This window comes from Schistocerca nitens, chromosome 1 (genome assembly GCF_023898315.1).
Source record: "Schistocerca nitens isolate TAMUIC-IGC-003100 chromosome 1, iqSchNite1.1, whole genome shotgun sequence".
In the NCBI taxonomy this organism is placed as follows: domain Eukaryota; kingdom Metazoa; phylum Arthropoda; class Insecta; order Orthoptera; family Acrididae; genus Schistocerca; species Schistocerca nitens.
Window position 1 is genome coordinate 1,081,757,448 of NC_064614.1, and position 20,606 is coordinate 1,081,778,053.

The 20,606-nt window shown below is 40.0% G+C and overlaps 1 protein-coding gene across 1 annotated transcript in view; it reads right to left on the reverse strand.

Annotated features, from left to right (window-relative positions):
* Positions 1 to 20,606, reverse strand: part of LOC126198427 (E3 ubiquitin-protein ligase RNF25) — a 37,390-nt gene that overhangs the window by 3,895 nt on the left and 12,889 nt on the right. The window contains exons 4-5 of the mRNA XM_049934737.1: positions 20,067 to 20,285; positions 2,063 to 2,290 (exon numbers count right to left, since the gene is read on the reverse strand). Coding sequence (XP_049790694.1) covers positions 2,063 to 2,290; positions 20,067 to 20,285 — 447 coding nt within the window. The remainder of the gene's footprint in view (positions 1 to 2,062; positions 2,291 to 20,066; positions 20,286 to 20,606) is intronic.

Sequence of the window (20,606 nt, forward strand, 5' to 3'; positions counted from 1 at the left end):
CCTTACACCAAAAATTGGATCACTTGTCAACCTTAATGGTCTAAATCCATACAGTCCTCCTCCTATTATCTTCTGTACTTTCTTTTCTAGCATCTTATTATATACCTTGGCTGCATGGCACATCAAAATTGACTTCTCTATAATTCTGAGATTTTCTTGCAACCCTTCTTAAAAATGAAACAATGGTTCCCTTTTTCCAGTCTTCAGATGTCCTCCCTTCATTCCATATACTCCAACAGTGACAGCTGCTCTCTCATTCTACACTTATTCATCCAATCCAGGCACTTTTCCTTATTTCATGGTCTTTATCACTTCCTCTAATTCTGTCCGCATTAGGTCTATCTTGACACCCTTTATGTCCCCATGCTCCTCATTTGCCTGTTCCATTATATTTACCTTGTGATTTAGCAACTCTTCAAAATATTCTTTCCACGTCTCTGATTTTGTGTACTTTGTCAACTTTTATTCCTTCTTTATTGATAATCCTGACATTATCCAACATCCCTTCTTCTTAGCCTTAACCATTCCACTGGGTACCTCACTTCCCTCACTGTTCTCTTCCACCATTTTTGCCCACTCTTTCATTAATTTCTTTTTCTCTCCCACTACCAATCTTTTAACCATTTTCTTCTCAGTGTATTCTCTTCTTGCTTCCTCTGTTTCTCTTGAAACCATATACAAAATACTTTGTTTTTCTTTGCAACTCAATCTTTACACCTTAATGTTTCTTTCCATCTTTCCAACCACTGGTTCGTCTGCACACTTTTTCTGCCAATTTGACCATTATTGGTTTGAACCCTCCTCAGTCCTCTTCTTATAACAGCATTTCATTTCTTGGTAGTTTGCTCATTACTATTTTCTGAAAATCTTCTTTGCATTTCTCTTCTTTCAACTACACTTTCTTAGCTTGATGCCCCTTTTCCTCACTAATCCATCTCTCATTACTAAATGATGGTGATTACTACCTAAGGCTATGGAAGATGACATCTGTAACTGTACTTAATATCTTGATGTCTTGATCACTTATTATGCAGTCAACCTCAGATTTAATCAACAAATCATAGCTGTACCATGTTGCCTTATGACATTCCTTCTTCTTAAACCAGGTGTTCTGCTGCTAGTCCATTCCTTTTATAAAAATCTTAATCATCCTTCCTTGTTTTTTCTTCCCTACCCTTTGACTCCCAAAACTTCCTCATACGCCTTTCTTTCCCTTTTCACGAATGCCTTTTTACGTCTCCTATGATGATGATCTTCTTCTGGCCAGTTAGATGTGTCTGCACTTCCCATACAAGCAGCAATTGCTTTAATTTTGTGGAAAACAAAAACCAGGAAATATTTTTACTGAGTTATGGTACAAGAAAGTTATACAAAAAATTTTTCAAGGTGTCTTTCAATTTATACTTTTAAATATTAAGTTTTCTAATCAATATAAAAGTTCAAAGAGATCACAGTTTTGACTTTTAAGATTTACACCTTGCAAAAAGTGCTACAAAAGAACTCCTGTACTAAAATGTTTTCTAAGGGCAAGTCAGTAGTGCGTGAAAGTGGAATTTTGCTTCAGCAGGCCATATGTAGTGTGACAATAAACATATGTATACAATTGCATATTACGCAAAAAATGAAGACTCATACCTTAAATTTAAAAATCTGTGCCTAAATAACAGATCAAAACAATGTAGAGTCCATGCTTGTGGAATTGTTATTCATTCAATAACTTTGAAACTGAAGGATGAATGAAGAGGAGAAGGATGAAAGAACAGAGGGGATCAAGGGTAGGGGAGGGGGGAGGGGGGAGGGGGAGGGGGGAGCGAGGTGGCGGCAGAGAGAGGACAATTTAAAAATACATGGTGTTCCAGGAGTGGTCAGTATTCAGGGATATTATCTGAAGGAATGCTTATTTGAAGTAAAATGTCAAACATGTTCTCTAAAAAGTGCACCTTGAAAGATATGAGCACTTGTTCATCTTCACTACTGTGCAAAACACACACACACACACACACACACACACACACACACACACACACAAAGCAGTTATGAACAGCTTCTTATCTAGATTTACCTCTGGTGTTTCTGTCACCAAAACAAGTTTTGATTCTTCAGCTTCTGGATCAATAATTCCACCTCGCTGTTTCTGATAACTAAATAGTGATGCCATCTGCTGCTGTAGGCTACGAAGATCATCACTCAATTCAAATTGCCTTGCATTTTCTACATCCATAGGAGGTGGGGCAGAAGAAAGCAGGTCCATGTCATATGTGATTGGTTCTCGGCACACTGGGCACAACACCTGTTAAAAAGACACACTAAAACTCAACATATCAGTACACTGTTCACACACTGGTCCAATGATTTAAATGTTATTAATGTAAGCAACTTTCTATTTATTTAAATTAATTTCACAAATTATGAAACGTAGCCCTGAATAGCTACTGGTGTGTCACTGGCTAATAGCGGTGCTATCCTTCATGACATAGTCACACAGTTCGAGTATTCTAATTATGTACAGTGTATAAGCAAGTCTGAGCCACCAGGAACACAACTAGAACAAAACTGTCTACATTAATGTACTTTAGATAAAGAATAAGTGTTTGTTTTGAAACAATTACTTCTGTAAGTCACAGATAGCATTTTTCTAAAGATAAAATTTTACTCTTCATTTTTGATCATATTCTACTACAATATATATTTCACCTCACACACTATTTATTACATCACACTGCCACAACCCCTATTCAAAACTTCATATGCCAACTCTTTAATTGTCCAATTGGCTTCAGATCAACAACTACACATGCCACACTCCAAACTAGGCAACTCTGGATTGGAAGGTCCACTCTTTCAAAATCGCATAACCAACAAACTAGCACGTCATGACCTGACCACAAGTAGCAACAGTCCACATGCCACACAGTGCTCCAGGACCAGGAAATACCCATAAACCACTTCCAAGACAAGGTCTATGGGATTCACCATCAATGTTAGATGTATCAATGATCTCTGAATAGCCAGACTTATCCCACTGCCATGTGCAGTGGGGACTCCCATCATGCCCTGACTGCTTCCAAGCACATGCATGTGCTGAGTGTCCAGATCACTGGGAGCACTGTGCCTGTTGTGGAAAAGATGAACATCTCCCAACAGTCTGCTGTAAACTGTCAGGACAATCAGATCTAGTTCTCTGCATGCAACAAGGAATGGTGCACGCAACTTCAGGCAAGTTCCCCATTCAATCTTTAGCTAAGAAGCTGTTCATATATACCACAAATGTGAACAATGACATCTTTCTCCAGGTGGACACAGGAGACAAAGTTTACTTGGTAAACATCCCCAGAATTAGTTCCATTCTTTTCTACATTGATAGCATATGATCACAGTTCAAAACCCTCCAGGATAAATTCGCAATAGTCTATAGTTGAATTCTTTTATCTTGGCGGCTCGCGCATGCCCGCCCAGACGCGGGAGATTGCTGCGTTGCCAGTTGCAAACAATGCATGCGCCAAGAGAAGCAGCGCTATAGTATAGCATAGTTCACAAACTTACGTTTAAGAGGGAGCGTGCAGTTTATGAAGTAAAGCCACCACGGCCGCATTAACCCTTTCGCTGCTACAGAGATGTGCTCCCCGCATTCCGCACTGTGTGCGATTTTGTCATCACTGCACTGCTCGCCTGTGCAGACACATGGTGTTCCGACTGCTTTGACACACTTATCATTCGATTTCACAAAAACTATTTGGCCCAAAAATTTGATTTTTACACATCATCTTGACTGATACCTTCCTCCCATAAATGACTTAACTTTGTTTCAATGTTCAACGAAGTTATTGTGCAGCATTAAATGTAGTAAACCATTGCACGAAATTTTGAAGAGTTTGCAGAGGTAAAAGTCCTCAGCATATACTTTCCGTACGGTCGATTTTAGTTGCCACAAAGTTGAGAATGAAATGTGGACAATATACCTAAATTTCATATAAAATTTACTGTATAACAATATCTCATTTAATTCAAGTACCAGATAGGTGTCATATGTAATAATGAGAAATATTCCGTCTTTCGCGACTGTAACAAAAGTTTTTTTTTCTAATAAGTTCTGATTAAAATTGGCGAAGTACACAAAACTGAATTGTGGACGTAATAAAACATAGAAACTAAAATATATTGTCAGTGAGGCGCAATGCACAAAAAATTTGTGTTTGTCACAACGGACAGCAAATACTTGCCAAAACATAGATCAGTTGACGAAAACATTGAATATGATGATGTTGCCAAAGCAGCGAAGCAAAGAATTGCGTCAGACTATCAAGTAGCTCGGCAACATACGAGCCGAAATTTTGCTCTAAATAATACTTTTAATACTGTCACAAAGAATATATTTCAATATGAATAGTAAAACAGCGACTGCAGAAGAGAAGATATACAAACAAACTAGATAACATGAACATTGTATGTGCGCCTTTTCATTGTTTTTAATTGCTGTGAAAAGAAATATTGGAGGACAAAATTAGAAAAACCGAAAACTTATTATGATTATAATGAAAAGACAAAGAAATAGACATTTCAAAAAATTACATTCAAATGAATAAAATTCATGAAGTAAGACACTTCAATATTGTTTTTAAATAAACAAAATATTAAGCACCGAACAAGGTATGAACTCTGAACCTTCCTCTCAGAACACAAACACCTTAACCATTAAGCTAACGCAGCTCGTCATTTTAATGAGCTCCTGAAGGACTCTAAACGTCACGCAAAATACCGACAAACACTGTTGGTATGACTATGAATTATTCACGTTTCGTCGATGTACAATAGGAAATAAACAATTACCGCTGTTCTTTATTGCGAAAAAGCGGTTCGTGAGAATGATACAAACACCCTTCCTTGCTATTGCCTGAATTAGGAGGCTTATTGCTTGTTTGCTTTAATTAATTAATAGAATATGAAGCAATTGGTATAAACAATGCTTTTTCCAAACTTTCTATAAAAGAAAGTCTGCTATCAAGACATTGCTTTTGTTCAATTACTTTATTTATGACTGAACGTTTCTAAAACTAAAGCCACTCGTCCGTGGTCTGCACTGCAGTCAAGCTCTGGCAATGTCGTTCTCTGTTCATTGGCAGACTGTGTTTTGTGACGTCAGATGTGCAGAACGAACCTAAACTCGGCCGCCGTCGTAAATGACGCGCACTTTAGGCCTATAATAAGGTCACACGGCTGATATCACAATTTGTTGTCAACAGTCACTCAGCCAGAAACATTTTCAGTCTGGATTCCTTCTCATTATTTTTATTTTCTACCAATGACAACGTTCAGGCCTTCTTTGATAGAGTTACCTTCCAGGATCTTGACTACCTCTGTGCCTCATTTAATCCTTATTCAAACCTGGCCTGGGCTGCACCACAGATTTCCAGGCTTGCATCTTCTTGTGACCAGAAACTCTGTCCTATTTCTGCCAAGCATTGCCCATTCCAGTTTCATTATGGGCAGCTATTAACCAGAAACTTTACTGTCTCTACTGATTGAACCAGATAAAACAAGCACTTGGGCTATGCTCATGGTAGTAGTCACAAAACTTAATGGTGTCGTCCATCTATTTGGAGATTTTAAATCAACACTTAATGTTCAGGCACAAGTATAGCTCGGTCCCACTTTGCGGAGATTTTAAATTAACAATTAATGCCCAGGCACAAGTAAAATCCTATCATACATCACGTCTAGGAAACCAACTCTCAAAGCTTGTTGAGGAGATTATTATTCTTGGACCGACCTTGCCGAGGCATATTTGTGAATACCATCGGACGAGGCACTGCAAAACAACACAGTTATCAACATTCCCTTTGGCTTATACAAATACAAGGGCTTGCTTTTTGGGATCTTTCCTGCTCCTGCAACCTTCCAGAGGTAACTGGAAGAGTTATCCATGTTTGTATCCACTTGCACTAACTGTCAAGATGACGTAATCGGTACAAGCACTATGAATCGGGGGTGCTTGGGAAACACATCCCGTTACAAAGGACTAAAGTGCTGCTTAGGCAAATGTTACTTTGTTATTTTTTTCCAAGAGCAAGTGGGATGCCTCAGGCACCTCCTAAACAAAGGAGGGATCAAGTCCACTGATCACTATGTAACAGCTATCAATTTGCAGTCCCTCCCACAAGCAGCACATATTATTCAATCATTAAACTAGTTGCGGAAGGAATGTGTCCCTTGTAGATGGATAGTTGTCTGTGAGTGCACTTCCACAAAGATAAAGTATATGCTGCACTCAGTGCCCTTCTCTTACATCATTTTTACAATCATGTCGACTTGTTGTGGCCAAGAATGTCTCTCCATTTGGCGTTGCTGCTGTACTGATATATGGGAATGATAATGATACTGAATAATCTATTAGCTATGTGCCAAAGATGTTGGCACCTACACTAAAGAACTATTCACATATAGAAAAGAAGGTGTTGGCAATTGTATTTTCTATTAAGAAATTATGTGTTTACCTATTCAGAATTAATTCCAATTTAATAAATAAATAAAAAAGATTCAAATGGCTCTAAGCACTATAGGACTTAACATCTGAGGTCATCAGTCCCCTAGACTTAGAACTACTTAAACCTAACTAACCTAAGGACATCACACACATCCATGCCCGAGGCAGGATTCGAACCTGCGACCGTAGAAGCAGCGCAATTTAATCACATCCCACACACACTGGCAGTAGTATTTGGCTCACTCCAGTCTTCTGGAACAAATAGCACAATGTTTCCAAAGTTGAGTACTTTTCATAAGCTCCTGCAACTATGCAATTAAACAGGAGCCAACAGCACATCATGCAAATGCAGATGCTCGATCTAGCCTTTCAATGGAACCAAACCTGGACTTTGACCAGCAGGAAATCTTATGTTTACACATAGATGCAGGAAGGAGACAAATACTGGAAGGAAGGATTTCTCATAACAGTTGCACGAATCAGATGAGGTCCTCCAGATACTATTCCATATCTACCACCGTATGTCAGTCACAAACAATGTCCTCTTAACATGCACTGAGGCAAATACACACAGTGTCATCACATCTGCCGTACATTTTACAAATACTTCATTGATGGCAATGGGGAATGTCACAACTGAAAGCCCAACTGAGATGATGCACTTACTGACCAGTCTTAACCAGTGACATGGGAGCTGTGACACAACTGAACAGCTTGTGCCTTGCATCAGGCAGCACCACACCACACCACACCAATCCCCCCCCCCCCCCCCCAATAAACCTCGGGACCGCATTCATTTGGACTTTGTGAGTCCATTTCTAGGCTGTATGAGACTAACAGTCATAGTTGCTTACCCTAAATACCCATATATGGTATGCATAGTGTTCACCATAACAGAAGCCACAATAAATGTGCTAGTCGGATTCAAGCCATCAAAGGGCTACACCAAACTATAATATCAGTCAATGGTCCCCAATTCATGACAACAGCTTTTAAACAACTGTGCACATCAAATGGCATAAAACACAGTCTTAGTCCACCATTTCATCCGTCTTCCACTGGTGAAGCAGAGTGTATGATACATATATTTAAAAAGCCAATGCTGAAAGCAGCAGGATCACAACAGTAACATTTACACTGTTCCTGAGCATGTACAGCACCACACCCAGCTAAGACTGTAGCCCGAAAGAGTTCCTTCATGGAAGGTAGCTACAAACACTTCATTTCCTGGCCCCACTGCTCCAGGGACTGCAGACACCCACCAGCAACAGCAATAAGGACACATTCGTATGGAGTAAAAGTCATATCCATACCAGGATCAGTGGTTAACATCAACAGTTAACACCCATGGGCTACACATCACACCAGTTAACACATAAGTTTGGAGTGCCATTGTACGAGACAACGCCACACATATCTACCAACTACACCACATCCGGTGGTGCACCCTAAACTCAAAAGCTCACCATTTCCAGTCCCACAATCTTACAAATACAGCCTGAACTCACAAATATGAGCAGCAATTTTATTGGACAGAGGCATGAAGGAGGAGATCTTCATGCAGCAACAGCCAACAACGACCACATCATCATGTTCCAGCATAATGCCAGACATTCCCAATTCCTCACACCAGCCGGTGATCTTAAGTGCCACAACACCAGTTCACCTTCCAAAACCTTGTCCAGGACACTTCCAACAACATGTGGCCATTGGAGACAGCAGAGGGATCTGGTGTCTTCACCTAGCAACTTTAACAGTCTCCCAGAGAGCATGGGATAGGATCTTTGCGACCAAGTGGAGCTGAAACAGTGCTGGCACCACTTTGATGTGGCATCAAATACTATTCCGCTAGCCAACAGGTGGTCATGGCCACCTTATAACTTCTGCCATACAGCAGCATGGGACTCAGTGGCGTTCCTCATTGTTTACTTTTCTGTCTATACTTGGCATTCTGCTGTTGATGACCATAGGCCAGATAGTTTAGCTTCATTGGGTTTGTTTTGAGTCATCCCTAATATTTGGTCAGATCTTGATCACAGTATCACTCTTCCATGTTTATTTCACAGCTTGGGTGAATCCCTTCAACCATTTAGTTTAATTGGGATTAGCACATCCTGAAGACAGATTGATAGAGATCTGAGATACAACTGACTTACTGGTATTTTTATATCTACTGGTTTCCTGACTTAAGTGCCCCTTACAAACAATGTATAAACTATTTTCGGGTTCCTCACCTGAAGGTAATGGACTGTTTTGTATTGTGATCACCACAAAATGTGGGTCTTAAACTAAACCATAACAAGTCATGGGCCATCCCCATATCACACAGAAAGTTGACTAACATACATTTTAATGAAAGTCCCTCCAGTATTTCTTAAAGGTATCCAATTACCATTTTTTTTAAAAAGTAAATGATCTTTGGCATAATCATAGTGGTGGTGATGGTGCTGGTAGCAGTGATAGTGGTAGAAGTAGCAGTAGCAGTAGCATGACTATACAGGGTGAAGCGAAATTCGTCCACTTGGGCTCCTCATATGCCAGTGATAAAAAAAATGTCTCACAAAATTTCTTCTGGCTAGTCCATCCGGCAGGAAAAGGACATTCAAGAGTGTCAATCTGGCAACACATCTCATCTGTGCTGTACAGTTGGTGCAGTGGACAGAATTTTGGGTTAGCACACAGGACGTCAAGGGTTCGATCCTGGGTGGGGGTGCATTTTTTATAATTGCAAATTTCATTCTGATATTTCATATTGTAATATACACCGTTTCTTAGATCACATGTATCCTAAATTTACAACAATTTGTAATGCTGAAAATACCAAATATGAGATTAGACAAATAAGAAACAGACAGTTGAAACAAATGACCTATCAATACAGGACAGAATAACTACAAAAACATTTTCGAGATGCTAAAGATGACAGCACAGTACAATAACATAATATCTACTTGTCCTTTATACTACATGTAATATGAGCACTCAGATGTCTCACATTAGCAACCAGTGACAATAATAACGTCCATATTAATGACTGCATGACCTTCACAACAGAATACGATGTCCTCAGAACAACAGATGCTCAAAGCGACCTCCCTGCACTTCCAAACATTGCACAACCCACCAGATCATACAGATCTGGACCCTTTGCAGCAAAGCTGTCCACAGTAACAAGAGCAGCATGAACACGTGGTTCCAATTCTTCCACATTTGTTGGCAGAGTAGAGTAAATGTGCTCTTTCAGGTGTCTCCACAGGAAAAATCTAGGGAATTTTGGTCAGGTGAATGTGGTGGCCATACTACTGGATCTCCACGTCCGAGCCACTTCCCTGGAAATGTTCTGCCCAAATACTGCCGCACATTAATTCCAGAGCGTGGAGGTGCATCATCTTGTTGGAACCATATCCTATGCTGAACATGTAGTGGAACATCTTTCAGTACACCAGACAGATTTGAGAGAAATGCATGACACCTTTGTGCAGTCAACCGTGTAGGAGCTGTGCAGTCACCATGTAGGGGCCCAAACACCTATCGCCCAATATTCGGGCCCACTCGTTGATACCAAAGCAAACTTGATATCCCAGGTCGTGAGTGATGTGTGTGTTAACCCCACACCAATGGTGGGCATTGTGCATATCAAAGACACCCTCACGAGCGAAAGCTGCTTCATCTGACCATATTATGGTGTTCATGAAGTCATTGTTGGTTTCCTGTTGTTGTTGGGACCATTCACAGAATTGCATCTGCTGATTTTGACCTGCAGGATGCAGATGTTGTGTGAAAGCATAATGATAGGGGTGCAGATCATGCTCATGCAGCACATTAATGACCATACATTGCGAGACACACATTTGCCTTGCTATGCTACGTGTACTTCGTTGACGTTCTTGGTGTACGACCTCCAGAATAGCTTCCTCAGTAGCTGGAGTACGGCGAGTCCATGGATGACCTCTGTCACGTGATGGTGGAAGGAGAGAACCTGACTCCAGAAGGCGCAACTCCAGATGATTAAACACATTTTTATCTGGGTGGTATCGACGAGGATATCTAGCAGCACATTCACGAATGGCAACGCCAGCCCAGTTATCATATGCACCAAGGACCAGCACCATATCCACATATTCATCCTTTTGTGTATGTCATACGTCTGACACAAACCTCTAAGGTTTACAATGAGAAAATTTGATACGTGTATGCATGTACATTGGAGTCTACCACAGGCGCATTACTCTGCTCGCAACTAGTCCCTTTCTGGTGGACAGCGCATACAGTATAAACACGCTGTCAGACCTGTACACTATTCCACCTAACGCGTATTACCCTTCTGAATATATTTTTTCACATGATTCATCCTGATACTGCTAATTGTGAAATGTTCGGTTTCGAGTTACACTGTTTCCCTAATGGTAACAGACGTGATGTTTTCACAATCCCATTGATAGAATAATAATAATAATAATAATAATAATAATAATATAATAATGATGATGATGATGATGATGCATTGAGATATGTACTAAGCACACTGCTACTCCTACTAGCAAGGTTAAGGCCCTAACGAATTGCAACGGACCTGAACAAGGCAAGAATAATAGTTAGTACTAATCTATGGGACCATTGGAGGAGGGTACAAAGGAAACAGGTTTCGCATCTAGTAGATGGAGTGATGCGAATAAATTCACATTCACGACGTGCAAAGGGTTTCTTTCAAAGTTGACCAATCTTCCATTTCTACAATTGCAGCATGTAAGTGCAAATTTTTTCTAGAGGACCCACTGCGATCGTTGTTGATAATTAAGATGCCAGGTACCGCGCCACGTGGACTACATTTACCAAATGAAAAACATATGCCCCATCCCAGGATCCAACCATCGACCTCCTGCATGCTAATCCAAAACTCTACTCACTGCACCAACTGTACAGCACAACAACTGTGTCCTGACAGAGGTACTTAGCATACATATGGTTACAGTGTTGCCAGATTGCCACTCTTTAATGTCCTGTTTCTGTTGGATGTACTCGCCGGACGAAATTTTGTGAGAGACATTTTTCTGTCGCTGGCATGTGAGAAGTCACACTGCGAAACCCGAGTGCGCGAATTTTGCTTCACCCTGTGTATTGCTCATACAGGAAACAAACTATAATGCTGAATCACTATGGATTTCTGGTTAGAAATAAGAGGGGGACCGAAGGCCCTAATCTTGCTGGGTGAAATAAAAAGTAAATATTGCTGCAGTGGCGATTATGTTCTGAATCATCTGGCCTCTCTACCCAATATATGATCATCACTAAAACCCAGAACTAAATCAAAGAGCAAATATTTTAATGAAAGGTCCATAACACTAAAAGCAGGAATATTACACCACTACACAAAGCACTGCCTCCTGAACATAGAGCAATCCTAATTTAAATTTAACAGTGAATGTTTCAAATTCATACAGAGATGGCCTCAGAATATTCTGAAACTTCATATAAAAATTATAAATACTGAAATGAAGTGAAAATTTAAAGTGGAATCTGCAGAATCTGCATGTCCCCAGTCAGACTAATCACAAAATCATGCTGGACAAAATACAATCTGTGGCAAAAATCAAGCTAATGTCATGTATTAATGACATCTCCACATTTTAAATATGCTACTATAACTCATTTAAAAATTGTACATCAACAGCTTTTTTACGTTTTAATATTTTGCATTGTGTAATAAACAATGGCAAAGAGGACAGTGATTCAACATTTAATTTTAATACAAACAAAATCAGTTCAGTAACAAAATACATTTAACCAACTATGTATGTGAACAGATTTTTATCATAAGGCGAGCATTCGGCCTACAGTAATTAAAATTATAATAAAAGCAAGTCGTTCAGAAATATGGCTCCTGCATCTACTGTACCCAAAGATTGGCTAGTGTTGCAAAGGGGTTAAAAGTAATGTAGTGAAATATTAGAAGTTCCCACTGAAGACATACAAGTTATTACAATCAATAATGGCAGGTACAGGTGCTATTTCTCAAACAATGAAACTGTATTATGATACACATAAAGTGAAGCTGATCACATCTATGTTCTTTCAAAAGTACATAAAACATCAACAAATACAGAGTTAAAAGTGAAGAGAAAAGAAAAGATTTTGACAATGCTCTCATCTCAGCTCATTCCCATTCACTTCTGACCATTACTGCAAATCTACTGTTCTCATTTAGAGACCTTTTCTTAAATCTCTCAATACAGTGAGGAGGTATTATCATCTTCCACATTTGCAAGCCCGCTGCATTTGGTCAAAGACATTGCTATGTTTTAATGTGGGATTAATATTTCTTGCAGTGTTGTCCTTTCCTCTCATCTCTACTTCTACAGATTTTCTCAACTCAATCACGTCAAACAAAACTTTCATATAGCCAGAGCGAATTTTCACTCTACTGACCAGTGCACACTGTAATGAAATTTCCTTATAGTTTTAAACAGTATGCCAGTGTGAGACTCAAATCTAGATCCTTACATTGTGATGCTGTTGTGACTAGTCACCCAAAGTAATTCTCTGCGCTCTGCACCACTTCTGTGCTTGAATTATCAGCACAACTGTGATTTTTTTTCTGCATTTTCCATTATTTTTATACTGAATGCCCCTTAAGTTTGCGATACCATTCTATATACACACAGTTTCAATGAGGATGGTGTTACGTAAGCCTGATTATCAAAAATAACACTTACAATTGTGTGAATGTGCAGAAGTAAGGCACTGTGTATGGTGTGAATCAATACATCTGCAGTAACATCAATTACAATTGTTTTTTTAAATATAACTAGGTGTTACCATCCACACATTGCCTTGGCTCAGACTGGAAAAAAAAAGCACACGTTTCTAACATATATTGGAAATGGATATATGTTCTTATCTCCTCATCCTTCTCCCCCCCCCCCCCAAAAAAATCATCTCCTCCCTCTTTTTATGTCCATTTCCCCCCACCCCCCATCCATCTGCCCATATCCTCCTTTCCCTTTCCACTTTCTATCTCTATAAGCTGATAAGCCATAAATACAATTAACCTGCCTGCTACGAACATTATACGCACACGCACACGCGCACGCACACACACGCGCGCGCGCACACACACACACACACACACACACACACACACACACACACACACACACACACAGAGAGAGAGAGAGAGAGAGAGAGAGAGAGAGAGAGAGAGAGTCTTCAAATATTTATCACAGTATTATGTAAAACTCTGAAGTAAATCAGTCAAAAACTTTGAGATTTTTGGTAATAATGTTTCGCCTTTATATTTTCTGTATGTTACATATATATTCACAAAATAGTTTTATAAAAAAATACATATTTGGATGCAATATTGTGTCATTATTTCAAAGCAATTCAAAAGAACTTTTGGAGATTTAAGATTTTGAACGCAAGAACATTTACATTTCATTTATATGGCTATATATTTGTGTGTGTACAAAACTGTAAATTTTTGGAAGTTCCTCACCAATTCCTTTGAAATTTTGACAACACTGCATTCGAATATGCATATGTTTTTATATATCTACTGGACTGCCATGTGGTGTGTGTGTGTGTGTGTGTGTGTGTGTGTTATTCCACTAGGTATATGAAAATGTGCATAGAGGTAAAGAAGAATGTATGTATTCAAATGAAATGTTGTGTCAAAATTTCAAAGAAATTGGTGAATAACTTTCAAAGAGTAACAATTTTGCACAAACCAACTTTTATACACTGAAGCACAAAAGAAACTGGTATAGGAATGCGAATTCAAATGGAGAGCTATGTAAACAGGCAGAATACGGCACTGCGGTTGGCAAAGCCTATATAAGACAAGTGTCTGGCACAGTTGTTTTAGATCATTTACTGCTGCTACAATTGCAGGCTATCAAGATTTAAGTGAGTTGGAATGTGTTGTTACAATCAGTGCACAAGCGATGGGGTACAGCATCTCCAAGGTAGCAATGAAGTGGGGATTTTCCTGTACGGCTATTTCACGAGCGTACCATGAATATTAGGAATCTGGTAAAGCATTGAATCTCTGACATCACTGCGGCTGAAAAAAGATACTGCAAGAATGGAACCAACGATGACTGAAGAGAATCGAAGCGGCAACCCTTCCACAAATTGCTGCAGATTTCAATGCTGGGCCATCAACAAGTGTTAGTATACAAACCATTCAAAGAAACATAATCGATATATGCTTTCGGAACCGAAGGCCCACTTGTGTACCCTTGATGACTGTGTGGCACAAAGCTTTGCCCCTCACCTGGGCCCGTCAACACCGACATTGGATTGCTGATGACTGGAAGCATGTTGCCTGGTCAGATGAGTCTCGTTTCAAATTGTATCAAGAAAATGGAAGTGTACGGGTATGGCAACAACCTCATGAATTTGTGGACCCTGCATGTCAGCAGGGGATTGCTCGAACTGGTGGAGACTCTGTAATCGTGTGGGACATGTGCAGTTGGAGTGACGTGGGGCCCCTGATATGTCTAGATACGACTCTGACAGGTGACATGTACATAAGGATCCATTCACATCCATTGTGCATTCTGACAGACATGGGCAATTCCAGCAGGACTATGGGACACCTCAAATGTTCAGAAGTGCTACAGAGTGGCTCCAGTAACACTCTTCTGAGTTTAAACACTTCTGCTGGCCACCAAACTCCCCAGACAGTTACATTTTTTAGCACATCTTGGATGCCTTGCAACATGCTGTTCAGGAAAGATCTCCACCCCCTCATACTCTTATGGATTTATGAACAGCCCTGCAGGATTCATGGTGTCAATTCCCTCCAGCACTTCTTCAGACATTAGTCGAGTAAATGCCACATTGTGCTGTGGCACTTCTGTGTGCTCGCAGGGCCCTACATGATATTAGGCAGATGTACCTGTTTCTTTGGCTCGTCAGTGTATTTCTATTTACACCATTATTCACTGGACAGCTGCGCATAGAAGTGGATTTACAAGCCGATACAAGCTCTGAATCTGACAACACATAGCAGACAAAAGCAGTAGTGAACAAATGTTTCCAACAAAGCAATGATTTTTATAAACAGTCAAAAATAAACCTTCTGCTAAAAGTGGGGGAATTAAAAAACTGCACTTACAAGACATTGTCTAATGATATTTTTGGCATTCCAGTGATCAACCACTGTGAAAAAGATGCTGATATTTCCAACTGTGGTTAGTTTATCAGTGGCAGTGTGTGTTAGATGATAAGTAATGAGACATTTAACTGGTAATAGCAAAACACCTTATTCCTTTATTTGGGGGGGGGGGGGGCTGGACAGCCATTGGCCATTCAACAGAATCCAGATATTACATGCTGATATCAGTGAAGGAGGAGAAAAGAAAAGGAAGGAAGATCATATTTCCAGAACGATTTTCACTCTGCAGCAGAGTGTGCACTGATATGAAACTTCCTGGCAGATTAAAACTGTGTGCCAGACCAAGACTTCAACTCAGGACCTTTGCCTTTCACAGGAATTTGCTCTACTAATGGTGGAATTAAAAGCTGAGAGGATGACAGAAAAGTAAGTACTGCTTATTCAAAGGTATCATCTAGGAATCTCCGAGTGTAAGTGAAAGTCGGCTAAGGAAGAGTGTTGTGAAACACACAAAATTAAGTGAATTTGATCCATAATGGATACGGCTGAACTCCTTGACAGTTCCTTTACTGAGTGATGTTTTGTGAAGAAGAAATTTTGATGGCAAGATGCAGTGGTTTGCACAAATAAACAAGCCAAAAATGAAAAATGTGTTAGTTGCATGTGTAAGGATATTTCTTTCTAAGAAAGCTCAAGCAAGGATCAGAATCCTAACATTAGTAAAAAAACAGCTGATAAAATTAATCAGGATTAATGATACACTGATGGTGTGTTACCATACCTCGCACTCCAAAAAACATTATGCTGTAACAGACTACCTCACACTAGCACACAGCTAATTCATTCACAGATGTTACACAGCAAAAACTATTACTTCTGCATAATTATTTGTGTGGTCAGTTAGAATAATCTCATATCACTTCTCCCTCTGTGACACTTTTACAGAAGAGAAGTACTGTGTACTCATTCTGGAAACATTCCCTATTTTTTAAAATGGTCATATACATTGTTTAAAACACATTTCCTTAATACCACCTGCTGGAGAGATATAATCAAGTTGGGTTGTTTAAACAAGCTCGAAGCAAGTTTCACAGCTCTTTTCCAGATTTTTTTGTTGCTTCTGCCATTTTAGTATTGTACAAAACCTAATCATGTAATATTTCAAGAAAAGATTGCACAGAAGTTCTGTAAGCAACTCTCTCTACACACAAGTACAGCTCCTTAAATTTTGCACCCTGAAAAGTAATTTTTCATATTCATAATATCTTTCCACATTCTTCTACAAGAGATTCCATCAATCTAAATGAACCCTAGTGAACAAAAATAAATGGGATATAGAAGTTACAAAAATTCTACTGCATATTCAATATGAAATCCAACAACTGCAAATATCACTGGAAATCAAACAACACTCTTCCTTGCAGTCAAAGATACCATGTTATGCACACTTCCAGATTTCAACACAAGATCCCATTCAGTTCATAAGTCATGCATAAAATCAAAACAAATATTCAGACTGAATCTTTTAATTGGCAGCAGGTTGTGAAATTTTTCAGAACTTCATGCAAATTAAAAGTGGGTGCTGTGCCTGTACTTAACTTTAAATCTTGCTTGCTAAAGTGCTGCTTCCACACATAGTTCTCACTTTCCAGGAATGATTACTTCTCCTTTGAAGGCATTACCTACAGACAAATCCAGAGCACAGCTCTGGGCACCCACACAAGACAATCCTATGCCAACCTATTCAAGGGCCATCTAGAGGACTCCTCCCTAAACATTCAGAATCCTAAACCCCTCACCTGGTTCAGATTCATTGATAACATCTTTGCGATATGGATCGAGGGTGAGGACACCCTACCCACATTCCTCCAGAATCTCAAAAGTTCTCCATTTGCTTCACCTGGTCCTACTCAACACAACAAGCCACCTTCCTAGATGTCGACCTCCATCTCAAAGATGGCTACATCAGTAGCTCTGTCCATATCATACCAACCACCAGCAGTATCTCCACTTCGACAGCTGCCACCCATTCCATACAGCCTAGCCACCTGTGGTTGTCGCATCTGCAGTGACAAGTGGTCCCTCTCGAAATATACTGATTATCTCACTAAGGCCTTTACACACCATAATGATCCTCCCAACCCTGTACAAAAAACAAACCTCTCATGCCTTATCTTTCCAGTCACCTGACACCTCTCAAAGCCTCACTGTCCGGCCACAGAGGAGCATACTCCTTGTAACTGAGTACCACCCAGGACTGGAGCAATGAATTACATTCTCCGTCAGGGTTTCAATTACCTCTTGTCATGCCCTGAAATGAGAAATGTCCTGCCCATTATCCTTCCCACCCCTCCCACAGTAGTGTTACACCATCCCCCAAACCTATACAATGTACTCATCCATCCATATACAACCCCCCTGCTCTCAACCCCTCACCTCATGGCTCATACATATCTTTGTAACAGACCTAGATGCAATACCTATCCCATACATCCTCCCACCACAACCACCACCACCACCACCTACTCCAATCTGGTCACAAACATCACCTATCCCGTCATAGGCAGGGCTACCTGTGAAACCAGCCATGTGATCTACAAGCTAAGCTGCAAACACTGTGCTACATTCTATGTGGGCATGAGAACTAACAAGCTGTCTGTCCCCATGAATGGCCACTGACAAACTGCGACCAAGAAACAACTGGACCAGTCTGTTGCTGAGCATGCTGCCCAACATGACATTTTTCATTTCAGTGACTGCTTCACAGCCTGTGCCACATGAATTGCGCAGTTGGCAACTCTCCCTGCAATATATCCTATGTTCCCATAACCCTCCTGGCCTCAACCTCTGTTAGCCAGTGTCCCCACCCATCTAGCCCCTTTCTCTGTTCTATTCCAGCAGTCACAGCCCTTTATTCCACCATCATTCTACTCCTCTCCTTTACCGCTAACCCCCCCACCCTCCCCCTCTTGTCTAACCTCCTGTCCGCACCCAGCACACCACCTTCTCCCCACTTCGTTCCTGCATGCTCCCCCGTAGCACATCACCATCGCCCACCTCTATCCTGTTATCCCTCCCCCTTCTCATCCTAGCCCCCTCCTTACCACCACCCAGTTGCCTCTCCCATCATGCACTGCTGCTGCTCATAGTGTGGCTCCAGCTGCCAGAGAATGTTGTTTGTGTGTGTGTGTGTAGATTCTCCATTGTTTGATTCCATTATATTGTAAATAAATGGTATTAACATTTTGCACTTTTTCTGTATTAAATTGATGGTTTGGCAATACTCTGGTCAACACCCGCCTTCTCAGGAAATGGGATTTTTACATTCTTCTTCTTCTTCTTCTTTTTGAAGTCAGGGGGTATTTTGCCTGGCTCATAAATCCTAAATTCAACTGGAATATTTTATCTTGGTTGGTTACATGAAATGTCCATCCCAGGCAAGTTGTTTCAACTTAGGTTTTTCAGAGCTCTGCCAAATTATTCTCACAATATTGCATCCTGTCCATCTCACTTAATTTCAGTTGCCACTCTACCGTACAGAGGCAAAGGCAAAGGTTCTGGATCTGAGTGCCAGCCGAGCTCAGTTTGAATCAAGTGTACAATTTATTATGTAGTCAACAGTCTTTTGCACTGCCCAAAGGAAAGGGTTATCCAAAACAATTGTGAAACATTTAATGTGTTTGAAACAATAAAGATTTTGTTTATAAGAGGAAACAATGGTTTTTCTAAGGTTTCATTGTCCCTACTCCTGCCATTGTTTGTATTACAATCAGAATTTTTGATGCCATATACTCTTACTCTGATTGTACAAAGGCGTGCTGAAAAATAATGCCTCTGAATTTTTATTCTGTTCTCAGCATCATTCGAGGTATTACACATCAAGCGTATTACTCTGTCTACTTTCCAGCTGCACTGACACAAGCTGTAACCCTCTGCCGCTAGAGGGCTCTGAATTGTATAGTGTAACATGGGAGTGTTTAACTTACTATGTTGGTGTGTGAAAAACAATACACTGTAATATAGTTTCTAAGAGCAGAAAATGTCCACACATGGAGCACCCTCTCCTTCAGCAGGACAACACAACACATAACCACTGTGACATATGCAGCAATCAAATGCCTTGGGATCACTGTCACTGATCCTCATCCACACAATTCCGACTAGGGCACATCTGATTTTCATGGGTTTCCAAGCCTTAAGGAGCACCTTTGAGGACTTCACTTCGATAGTGATGAAGCGGTGCTAACAGAGCTGGTGAAGTGGCTCCATCAACAAAATCAAACATTCTACAGTGACAGTATCAACAAAGTGGTCTCCTGTTGGGAGAAATGTGTTCACAAATAAAATAAAAATGTAGACTGTTAATATATTTTGTTTTATTTAAAAAGCTTTAAGAGTTTTCACAGAAAAAAAACTGGAGACATTACTTTTCAGCATGCCTTCGTGCTATATCTACTCTCTCACCTGAAAGGTACCGCTTTGTTGCTTCTGCCAGGCTGGTAATTTCTCTTGTTCTTCATGAAAATTTTTCTCGGTAGTTGTCACGAGACATGCCAGGCAGTGTGAATGAAAATAGTGGAAGCATTGTGTCTTTGTAAAGTGGTCACCCTCACGAAATCCATACAAGCATATAACACACTGGCAAGATGGAAGATTGCTTGCTGTCAGATGTTCCTTCACTAGCTGCAAAAAAATAATGTAAAATAAATGTGTCTGTTATATTCTCCAGCCGAAAATTAACCTGAGAGATCTTTAGGCAAATGATGTCAGCTGTGCCATAAAAAATGTCAAAGGGGAAAAATCAGTGTAGCCATCTAGAATATCAGTAAAAGAAAGAGAGCAAATTATAACTCCTGAAATTTTACATATATTTTAAAAAACAGAAGATAATTTTTTATCTCCTGTCGTGGTCAATATTACCGTATTTTACAGACTATAAGATACACCTTAATGTTTACGCAAATTACAAAAAATAACATTTTTACCATTTTTATTATCAACTGC